Here is a 12086-nt window from a genome sequence, read left to right as displayed (position 1 = left end):
CAGCCGAAGGAGCCAGAAGGCAGCACCCAGGCAGACGCAGGGGGATGCCAGCACAGCACCAGCTCCGGGTGAGGTGGCCCTGCTGTCACCCAGGGCTCAGCTGCACCTGCGCCGAGCCCTGCCCTCGGCCATGGTCCTCTGCCCAAGCACAGGTGGCACGCTCAGGGACATGAAGCGAGCACACGTACAACCTCTTCCAGCCTGAAAGCAGGGATCCAGACATAGCTGCAGGCAGCTGCCAGGCCAGCCCTGCGGCCACTGCCACCCCCAAGGGCACAGTGTCAGGAAAGGATGCTGGAGGAAGGGTCTAGAGCCACTCTGTCCCTTCCCAATAGGTGTGCCTTTGCTATTTATTTTGTTCCAAAAGGAATTTGCAATTGGAGTTTTGGGATCTTCTGACATTTCACTGACATTTCTTCAAGGCTTTTTGTAGCCCGAGTGTTATTGTCACTAGAGACCCTCATGTTTTAATGCCTACGTCTAGACTGAATTGTGTGCGTTCTAGCAGCTGGCCGGTTCTGGTTGCGAATGGGTAACGTGCACCCAACCCAGCACCTCAACGGGCCTGTTGCAGTTGGAACTGTTCCCCCAGACAGATCACTTACGAGGTTTGGAAAATCCTCTGCAGAGTTTGCAATAGATAAAATTGACTGTTCCTGACAAGTCTATCATTTTCACCACTTTCCATCTGCCTATCAAGACTGCCTCATTATTCTGAAGTACCAAAGACCACTCAAAATGTGTTTAAAGCTTTAAGCCAACTTCCTATCCCTGCTTGCCAATTCAAAAAATCTGTTGCAAAATATATGTCAATACATTTATTCCCAAACTAAGGCAACCATTTATTACTTAAACGCTGGGGTAATCCTAAACACGATCAAGAGGCTGGTGGTGATAAGAGTCTTTAGGTATAAGATGGCTTTTATAGAATGTGTCATTTCTATCACGAGATATTTAATATCTTTTCATCTTTTATTTAATACAACAGCAGTCTGGGCATGTTTCCTGGCTTGCTGGCTGGATGGCACCAGAAACTCAGCAATGGGTTGTGCTGCTCAGGTATGAAATCCATGAAAGGAGCAGGAAGGTCCCGACTCAGCCTATCTCGTTATGAATACCTGTTCTTGCTCCTTGAGTTTCTTGGTTAACTTTTGCTCTTGCAAGACTAAAACTGTTTGGAAATCCCTGTCTGTATTATTGTTTTTTCCTCCCACTGATAAGACCTGAAGCTACTTCAGATGTTAAACAATTTGTTGTTTAATCACTTCACAAATGCGGATTCTGAGCTTGGTTGTGGTGCGGGCTTTGTACAGATAAATATAGCACCTGTGGCATTTTCAACAGCCATTTCGAACACCTCTTCAATACAAGCATTTTCATGGCAGAGATTAAATACATTATTTGGGTTTTCTGCTTAAAAAAAATCACTTTAAAAAAGTGGCAGAAATACCATTTTCTTCAAATGAGAAAGCTCTCTTTCCCCAAATTGAGGCTGGCAATTGGCAGCTCTTTGCACAGATATATTTTTTTTTCCTTTCCTCTCTCCCCTCCCCTACTCCCTGATTTCAAAATAACCTTCAAAGCAAAAAAGCAGGACACAGCAATGTAAAAGAGAAACAGAAACTGATTAAAATTTTTCACTCTTGAGCAGAATGCTTTACATTTTAACCAACTTGTATCAGACAAAATGCTACCACATTCCTACAAAAGAAATTAACACATTGCAGGAAACCGGATGCTTATGTTCCTCAAGAATATCACCATTCAGAAGTCCTACCAAAGAAATAAAAACACAAGACAAATAGAGGCTTTTATTAAAATCATATGTAATAATATATGAAATTTATTATTGTGTAAGTGCAAAAAACCTCATATTAATAGGATGTGATACATGTGAACAGAGGACATTAATGTACATATAAATAGAAAAGCTAAAATGTGTTTGACAGTGATATATTAAATGGCTACATAAATGTGACCATAATTAGGAGAGCGTGTAATTCTGTATTCCTTCAGCAGAATCTTCTAAAGCAGCACACATAGTGAATTGCCTTTACCTCTAGTCTCTGCTTCCTTACAATATAAGTTATAGGAAATGTGTTGGAATACTATAGGCACATGCAAAAGAGATATAAAAGATATAAAAACAAAGGCACAAGCTGGAGACTTATTTGTTCTTGGCTGCCAGAGGCTTACGACTGATCTTCTTTGACTTGTCATTGTTCTTCTTTGGAGGTTCAGGGTTTGCCTGCATGTGTCTGCCATAAAGACTGTAAGGAAATAAGAGAAAGAATATTTGTGATACAACCATTAAACATAGGCTTTTAATCTGCAGCATGTTAAACAACACATCTGGTTACTAGAAATAAAAAAAAGTGGAAGGTCATTACATTTATTTTGTCTCAACACACTCATTTTTCTATCAAATCTCATGCTGCAGTCCACGTTACTGATTTTTTGTGACTTAGAGTAACACTGTGAAGAGCAGGCCTTTGGAGCAGTGAAGGAGCAATCAGTTTTGCCTTCAGAAACTAGCAACCTTTACTCTGCAGTTTGGGAATCAAGGCTCAGAGGGCTGTGAGGATGCGTATTCGAGTCGACAATGACAAAAATTGGGTTGAGCTGGAGAGATAGAGTGCCCACTTAGAGCAAAGTGAGCATCATCCCTAACTAGAAAACCCAAGGGCTTGATAATGTGACAGAGAGCAATGGTGTCACAGCCTTCTTCGCTGCTCACAGATGATTGATAGTACTGGGACAGCTACCAACACATCACTGCCACATTAGTAAGTACCACTGATTAAATGTTGACAAAGTATCCTACAATTAAGACAGCTAGCATTCACAGCAACACTAAACAGACTACATGGCTGAGAGGATCTTGCTAAATATCACACAGTAATTAATAGATAATTTATGAGTAATCCTGATTAAACTAAATTAAAAATGTACCAAAAATAAACACAGCTCAAACTTAACTTCCCATATCGACACAGAGTGCTTTTTGAAGATGTACTTTGCAGGGGTGTCAGTGTATCTAAAGGGAACGGAGCTGAGCTTTGTTTCTGCTCATTCAGCTGTATAAACACCAGCGATGTTGACACAAATACTGAAACCCCTCTGAAAGGTGTCCCCCCGCTAATGCTTTAGCTTCATGCTGGTGGGCGTCCGCTCTGATCCCACGCTATTGCCAATACGGTTGGACATGGACGTCTAAAACCTGACAGGAATTTTGCTACTGAAAAGGTAACAGTGCTGCTCCCCTGTGTCACTGCCCCTCCCTGTGTCACTGCCCCTCCACCTTTTGGTTGAATTTCTCAAGAAACACAACAGGCCTAGGGGCTTTGGGCTGAGCAACTCTTCCCAGAACTGCCTTTGGACGTGCAGAAGCACGGGTCAGTCAGCGCTGTCGCCATAGAAGCTGGGCCCCGCCATTTCAGGTGCCTGTGGCACCCCAGAGGCCCCAGCTCCCCTCAGGGGGCGAGCTGCCCTGGTTCATCGCACACTGTCGCGTGCACTCAGCCCTGCTGAAGTCCACGTGTAGAGCTCACACGTCAGTCCAGCCCTTGTGGCAAACAGGGACCAGCTACAGATCCTTTCACCGCTTTTGCTTAGTCACGTCAGGACTGGGTTAGTTTCTCATGAATTGTTCCTGCTTGTCCAGAGAGCATGACCTGACACACAGCTCTGCCATGGCTACCAGCCTGAGTGGGCGTCTCGGAGATAAAGCGACCCTTCACTTAAAGCCACCTCTTCAACTTTGCAGGCTGAAACTCACCTCAGCAGCAGAGAACTGGCCTTGCTTCTCAGACATGACCTGGCAGAGGCCTTGGTCAACTGTACGCAAGAGACATTGAACAAGGATCCAAACAGAGGTACCTTGAGTCACCATGTATACAACAGCATGGCTCTGGAGGCGCTATTTATGGCAGATACAGAGAGATTTTAGCTAAGACATACTGAAGCTGGGAGGTTAAACCTTCCACCTGCCCTCGGCTTTATTATTTCGCAGCACCTGGAGGATACTTCAGCCCTGGGTTTGCTGGATTGCAAAATGGGATTAGAGCTTCTCCTAGAGCACCGAGGAGAAGCAGCACTTATTTTCACCTCCTCAGCAACTGCGGCTTTACATCATGCTGCTAAACGGGCTGCTGTCAAGGTGTACTCTACCCAAAACAGCCCCGTGCAAAGAAAATGCAACTGCAAACTAAGGCACGGTTTCACCTTACCAAAATGTTATGTGTGCCATCATCTACCGTCAACGAGAAATTTCCTGACAAATGCAGAGAGAGCCCTGAATGTCTGTGATAACTGCGTGCTGACTGTTAGCTCCAACACATGTATTTTCATTTTCATAAGATATACGGCCCCAACAGCAGAGGCTGTATTTTATCCCAGTACAGCACATGTACTAACCAAATGTCCATCCTAAATACCTGTCCCATTTTGGAAGACATTAAGTGAGATGAGAGAGAGAAGATATGGAAGGGGATGTTTTGGTATGAGGAAATACTATCATTGTTGGAAAGCACAGAAATATTTTCGCTGTCATTCAAGGAGACCGTCTCTTCAAAAACTGATCCAGGATAGAAAGAGTCAGGGGACAAGAAGCATCTTTTTCTCAATGATAAGCGGCGCAGCATTTGAGCCACTGTCAGCAATAATTTCCTAACTCTGAGAAGCCAGCAATAGAAAAGTGGAAATAGATGCTGCTCTACTCTGTGAACACCAAGAGTTAGTTAAATAATAAATTAACATTCAAGTTGTTTTTTGGCTCTGGAGAAATAATCACAGAATCATTAAGGTTGGAAGAGACATCCAAGATCATCTGGTCCAAGCATTTCCCTACCACCAAAGTCACCCACTAAACCATGTTACACCGGAGTGGAATGTGAGTTTTTTCCTATAAAAAAAAGTCCCCACTTGGGACTTTAAGCACTGAATTAACAGAGAATCCACTCATCCATTGTACCTGAGCACACACACAGAAACATTTCTGTGTCTTCAGCATACGGCTGCCTACAGCTTCCTGTTAGTGCCAACCCAGAGAGGACTAGAACGGCTTTGGTGTTTTTCACTGTATTATATGCCCCTTTTTTGGTTAAGGCTCCACTTTTTTGCTTTGGAAATGTCATATGAATTTCCCACTCAGTCAACACTTTTGGCATTCACTGACTCTCATTTTCTGCTTTCTCAGTGCAAATTTTAAAGCTTGTGGACTGGCAGAGCTCTGATTTAGTGAACTACTGAAAAGGGAGGGTGTGGTGGGACTTCTACTGACTACATGCATCTTTTGAAGTGTAAGAACTGAATATTGGCAATTTTGAATCAACTGTGGAGTGCTGGCAAATCTACTTGGGCAATGTCTTTTGACTGGGAAATGAGGTCCAGCAGCCACTGCATGTGTTAAGTGGTAAAAATCCCAATATACCTGTAAATAGTTCTGGTAGCAGTTTTTCTTTGATATTTGCTCCTTTACAATATTCAGTGCTGTTGGTGCTTTGGCAATTTCCTCCCTGTCACCACGCAAATACTACGTTCGTAGCAGTAGATCTGTGTGAGCTGCAGAAATCTGCAGCACTTTTACGTTCTTTTGCCGTATTCTCATGTCCAACCAATTCTATGGGCACGGGCACCAAAACTTCATCCAGAAGAGTACTTATTGGGTTTGAAATAAACCAATCAAACACATCTACTTAGGTTTCTCTGGCAAAATTTCAAGTAAGTTTCAGCTGCACGTTGCTGTCTCAGCTGAAGATAAATGCATTACAATCTATCACAGTAGTCTGCTACGCAAAGAGCAAGGATCAGACGTATTTAGATTATATAAGCCTTCACAGACAGGGACTCTCTCTCTTGTGTTTGCACACATCAAATACAAGGAGACATATGGTGTCACAACAACATTTAAATACAATAATGACTGTGATAATGCCTCTGGGACAGAATTTGCCTTCTGTTACACGAGGGAAAAGAGAATTCCGGATTTTCAATGAACTTCTGGTACAATGACAGACACTACTTTTATAGCTCCCGTGGAAAAAAAAATACAACAGAAAAACAACAACAAAAACAACCAGCCCTAATTGAACTGATCCACATGGAGAAGCAACTACCCGAATTGCACAAGAAGCTAAAACCCTTTGGCTATAACAGACGTGGAGTTCACACAAACAGTCCTTAATGACTTCGATACCTACTGGAAGGATGCAGCCGCGGAAAGCACAGCTTGTAAGTCACCGTCTGTCAGCCAAGCTGTAGTGGCTGGGTGCATGCTCCTGCTCTGCCATCACCGTGAAGTCAAACACGTTGGGCTGAGGCACTCGCACGCTGTCCTTGGCACCGTGGGTCAGCTTAAAACATGCCCGCAGACAGCCTCGCTGCTCAGCTGGTGGGTGGCAATTTACTGCGTGGTGGAACCTTGACATAGCTGCTTGCATGGCAAGACCCTCGGCAAGGGCAGATGGCCTCGATAAACAGGGACAGCAACACTAAGATTAATTGTTCTTACTGTTTTAAGGCAGATTTGTGAGGTAAGTGCTGATAATACATACACGGCAGGCGCCTTCACGCCTGGTATTTGGACCATGACGGGTTCATGGTATAGCTCCAGGCGGAACACTACGCAACCTCTCAGCCCAAAGCCTGGGCTGAGGAGTAAAATCCAGACTGCAAATAAATACTTGAGATACTTGCAGTCTGCAGCAAGTCAGAAGCTAGTCATCATAATCACAGCTCACAAACCGCCGACCCTTAGTAGACTTAGCAGCTACAGCACTGCATGCAGCCTTCTCATTATGTTAAAGTGAAAGGCGAGGTGAAATGCAAGACAGAAAATGCAGAAAAAAATCAAAGAGATATTTCCAGTTGCTTTCTTTCCTTGTATATATTTTTCAAAGCGAACATTTCTCATGAACATAAATGTTTCTTTGTATGCAAATATAAACACAAACAAATTCTCCCTGCATTTTCTATCTGCCCCACTGGAAGTAACAAATGAGAGCACTATGGCTGCTGCAGCAAAACTAACAATATCAAGTGAGAAAGATGCTCATTAAACTTCATCATTCTGTCGACTTTAATGATGCTTTTACTTAATAAAAATTCCCTGAGCAGTTGCAAGGATATTAGGCAAGGTCTTTGGTTATGTATCAAGGGTCTAAGCTGTCACTAGCAAGCATGCAGTTCAGGAGGGGCATTCCCAAGGGGAGAGAGTGAATACAGCTTTCTTGTAATAAATTCAGAGAGAATCAATAACCACAGACTGCCACATTACTTAAACACTTAGGAAAGTAGGTGATCCTTCTAAATTAAACTACAAATTGCTAAATGTTGCAATTTACAGTATAAGCCCAGGCATGAAGCCTTGCAGCTTGAAAGTATACAAAAAATCTTGCTACCAAAATCTCTGAATTTAAAATTCCCAAAGTTGAAAAAGCGTCATTTTCAAAAATCCCCCTCAGCACAATTTTCTCCAATTTTTCTCTCTTGCACAACGTGACACTCACTAGCTGAAGGCTACATACTCCCACAGATGAAAAGAGTGAACTCGTGTGAACTAGTGAACTGGTGTAATGTGTCGCATGCACACTGTTTTTTTCTTGAGTTTAAGCATTTTGAAATAGGATTTCAAGAACTAGCCATAAAAATACATTGCTCCCTCTGTCTATAATAGACATACGGTGTGAGTATGCAGAATAAAAAGGACAGGCATAGACAGATATGATCCTGGAGAGATATTGTCTTCAGATATCTGAGAAACATACATGAGAGATCCCAGTGCTGCTCAATTTTTCAAAATCAGGCTTTTTTTTTCAGCCATGGGCATTTCCAGTGACCTCCAGAGAACAGAACCCAAGCTCACGTGCTGAACCAAGAGAGGAGAAAGAATAAACCAGCAATGATACCATCGGAGACCAAAGTCTGAAAGAAGTATTGCCAGGCTGACACATGCTGCTTAGCCTGCATTAGTTTTAACTCTCAAGCACTTACTGCAAGATGCCTTTGCCCAGGCAGTTTTTGCACAGCTTATTGCTCCTTTGGTACATCCGCTGTGTGACTGAGCCTGGCCTTTCCTCCTGTGGGAGCTGCTGACACGTTACCTTCTCCAGCCACGTGTTCTCCCAGGAGGGAGACAGATACAGGGGTTTAATTTGCCAGTGACGTGCCCACGAGAGAAAACAGGTTTGTGTCTGTGTGAAACTTACTTTGCAAGTATTGTATTATTTTGGTAGCTTACCAATAACTTATTTTTATTCTGTGATGTAAGTCAAATGATTTATATTAAGAGAAACATTACATGGGTAAGTGATACAAATATCTGGTTTCCTTGCACACTCGGATGGCAAGCTGCAGCTTCAGGATTCTTAATAAGGAAGCACAGACACGAGTGACTCATTTTATTCAGCTAATTTTTTGCCCCTTGTTTGCGAGTGCTCTGAGAGCAGATGGCAATAGTGTCAGAGATGTTCATCATCTGAAGCTCTCTGCAAACTTCTTCATAAAAAATCGGATTTTGCCTGTCATCTGCTTGTGTACCAGCTTTTTCTTCATACTCAGAAATTCAGGCAGTGCTATTGAACTGGTGCTGGTGCTTCCCATTGCCTGCTGCTGGGTGAGTGCCTGGGCTACCCAGCCAGCAGTTCCTAACACGCTGTAAAACTGGGCCAGCATTCCCAGGTCTGGAAGCTTTGTCTTCCTACGCTCCCCACTCTCACTCAGGTACCCCTAATATTTTAAACTGCCTCAAACCTCGGCACCCCACGGCCCCAAGACACTCCTCTGTGATACTGTCCTGCTCCCTCCACCTGCCCAAATAATTGTTATGACCCAAAGTTTCTGCAAAGGTGGAGCTGGCACCACCTTCCCCTGTGCCCCTGCATGTTGCCTTTCAAAGAGATTTTATGCGCCAGCAGGCAGAGCACTGGAGCTCTCTAGGGTCTTCCTCTGCTACCTTCACACAGAGACACTCCGCAGGTACCTGGCCACCCCAGCACAGGCTATTCCGTCCTGTCCAGCACCCAAACTCTTCAGGCAGGGGAAGCACGGTCTTGCTCACGATGCTGCCACGCCGCCATCCGCCTTCTCTTGGCTTTGGCCACACACGTGTGGAGAAGGGAACGTGGTCAGAGGAAGCAGCCCGAGCCACGCCGCTTGGCTGTTGCCCACCACACGTACCCACACGTTCCAGCTCTTAATCCCGCTCCCCTCCCACTCCTCGTCCATGTCGGCAAACACAGCACGCTAACGGGGCTGCCAGAGCAAGATCTTTGAGAAGGGGAAGAGAAAGTGTGCCAGAAGTGTGCTGGATTTTCTGGGGTCCACCCCAAATTATTCACATTAAATATCTGAAAGGGGGCATACTTCTCCTGGTATAATAATCATGGCACTAAGGCATAAGCTAAAACATAGGCCCCATTCAAACAGCCCCGTTTAGCTCTTGTTTGTGGCTAGTTTCATTTTTTGGAGGATGATTCAGAAAAGGAGAGGATTCAGGATGAGCGGAGAGCCAGGTGCCCAAGCCCATGTTGTACTCAGTGGAGACCTTGCTAATACAGCCAGCAGGGCTGAGAGCTTTCCAGCTGACCAAACACAAGGGTCTGCTGTGCAGTGCTCAGTTGCTACATGCTGTTACAGATTTCCACTGTCTACGGTGGACAGTGGGCAGCCAGCTGACACGCAGACGCTCACATTTAGGTATTTTAAAATGCTAGATGAAGTCCGCCCAGAGAAACCACTCCCTCTCTTTTCCCACTTTGCACACACTCACAAGCTGTTAGCTGCGTTACTTTAGAGACTCGGCTGAGTCACACAGTCCAACATTGACTTACTGCGAATTCCTGCCTAAAAACACTCCAAATCTCAATAAGCAAAAAAGTACTCAGCCAAAACTGTCCGGGGGCTCACTGTCTCCGTGACTGTGAAGAACGTGCCCACCCATCCCGTGTGTCCCTCACCGGCCAGACCTGCCATCCTTCCACTTGACCATTCATCCCACAGGGCAACCTTCTGCCAGATCCCTCAACCCCAATCTCTCCCCTTTACGCTTGCTGTGCCTGAAGAAGAGAAATGGTCTCTACTTGTCATGTTTCTGATGCTCCTTCCCTACAGGTTACTGTCAGAGACAGACCCTGACGGACCTCTGGCCTGAGCTGAGGAGCTCCCTGCCGTGCCCCTCACAACAGCACCTCCAGTCTCACCGTGACCACTCGGCAGCCCGAACTGCAGCTGTAGAGGGAACACACTCCAGTCAGTCATATAAGGAGACAAATCAGGTGAGAAATACATGTGGGGAGATTTGAGCTGAAGTAATTATGATTTATAAACATCTGCTCTCCCATAGGGCTGGCAGTTGCAGATGATCTTAATTCTGCCAGACACCAGCTCTAACAATGGTTAATTTAATCCCGACTTCCTTGAACTCCTGCATGTTAAGAACTTTTTTTTTTTCCAAAAGGAATTCCAAGTATGTGTTAGGCATTTCTTTAATTAATATACAGTAATAAAAGAAAGCCTCCTTATATTCTCTGAGGCCAGCAGCCTTTTGAAATGAGTACTTTAAATGAGAGGCTTGTTACAGGAGCACAGCTGGAAGCTCATAGAAATCTTGCAAAAAATATCTGTTTTAAAGGAAAATGTACAGGCCAAGATTTGCAAAACTGGATAATGACTTTGCACATCCAACTTGAAAGACCTTACAGAAACTGTGACTTTTGGCAGAGAGATTTTTTTTGAAAGCACGTGGATCACGGGCATCTGTCTTCTGAAAACTGGACCTACCTAACACCCAGCGTGCTGAGCAATGAGTATCTCAGCCTCCACACAAAACCACAGAGGCATACAAAAGGGTCCTCATGGACCCAGGCCACACATGCAAAGAGAAGCATGTATTTCTGTTTGCACCTTTAAAAAAAAAAAGATAAACACAAAGATTTCATTTACAGACTCTATTAAGTTGATAAAACAGAACAAAACAAACAAAAAACCACCTAGCCCAGAAGAATGAATTGGCAGCCTGAAGAAACCAAGGAGGGACACGCGGGAGGGAAGGGATGCCATCCAGAGGACCTTGACAGGCCTGAGAGGTGGGCCTGTGCGAACCTCATGAGGTTCAACAAGGCCAAGTGCAAGGTCCTGCACCTGGCCTGGTGCAATCCCAAGCACAAATACTGGCTGGGTGGAGAATGGGTTGAGAGCAGCCCTGAGGAGAAGGACCTGGGGGCGTTGGTATATGAGAAGCTCACCATGATCCGGCAACATGCACTTGAAGCCCACAAAGCCAACCACAGCCTGGGCTGCATCAGAAGCAGCGTGGCCAGCAGGGTGAGGGAGGGGATTCTGCCCCTCTGCTCTGCTCTTGTGAGACCCCACCAGGAGTGCTGCGTTCAGCTCTGGGGCCCCAGCACAGGGAGGACATGGAGCTGATAAAGTGAGTCCAGAAGTGGACCACGAGGATGATCAGGGGGCTGGAGCACCTCTCCTGTGAGATCTTATAGTGGCCTTCCAGTACCTAAAGGGGGCCTTATAGGAAAGCTGGGGAGGGACTCATTGTCCAGGAGTGTAGCGATAGGAGAAGGTGGAATGGTTTTAAACTAAAAAACGTTAGGTTTAGATTAGGTTTTAGGAAGAAATTCTTCACTCAGAGGGTGGTGAGGCCCTGGCACAGGCTGCCCAGAGAAGCTGTGGATGCCCCATCCCCGGAGGTGTTCAAGGCCAGGCTGGATGGGGCTTTGGGCAACCTGGTCTGGTGGGAGGTGTCCCTGCCCATGGCAGGGGGTTGGGACTGGGCGGTCTTTAAGGTCCCTTCCAATCCAAACCATTCTAAGATTCTATGAAGGGAAAAATAATTTGTTTCTGCACGTGGATAAGGTCCTATCACACTCAGTTACATAGAATTTCTCACCAGGGATTCACATCTTTAAATACATCTGTGAGGGCTGATCTACTTCTCACACTCCCTTTCAGATGGATCAGTGAGCAGCTCAGCCTACACGTGCAGACCACTCCCTGGATCCACCCCAGGCGTGGAGAAACTGCACAGGTCAGAGCCCAACCCCATGGCTGAGAATTCCCACTGGCCTCAATGG

The 12086-nt window shown here is 45.2% G+C and overlaps 1 protein-coding gene across 2 annotated transcripts in view; it reads right to left on the bottom strand.

Annotated features, from left to right (window-relative positions):
- Positions 1 to 1809: 1809 nt before the first annotated feature.
- RSU1 (Ras suppressor protein 1) overlaps positions 1810 to 12086 on the bottom strand; it is a 100868-nt gene continuing 90591 nt past the window's right edge. For both annotated transcript variants that reach the window (XM_080581472.1, XM_080581473.1), the window contains exon 9: positions 1810 to 2270. In XM_080581472.1, coding sequence (XP_080437598.1) covers positions 2168 to 2270 — 103 coding nt within the window. In that variant the 3' untranslated portion in view covers positions 1810 to 2167. The remainder of the gene's footprint in view (positions 2271 to 12086) is intronic.

Source organism: Anser brachyrhynchus, assembly GCF_964034855.1.
Source record: "Anser brachyrhynchus genome assembly, chromosome: 2".
Classification (NCBI taxonomy): domain Eukaryota; kingdom Metazoa; phylum Chordata; class Aves; order Anseriformes; family Anatidae; genus Anser; species Anser brachyrhynchus.
Note: the sequence above shows the minus strand (reverse complement) of the source record. Positions and strands in the feature narration are given on the sequence as shown.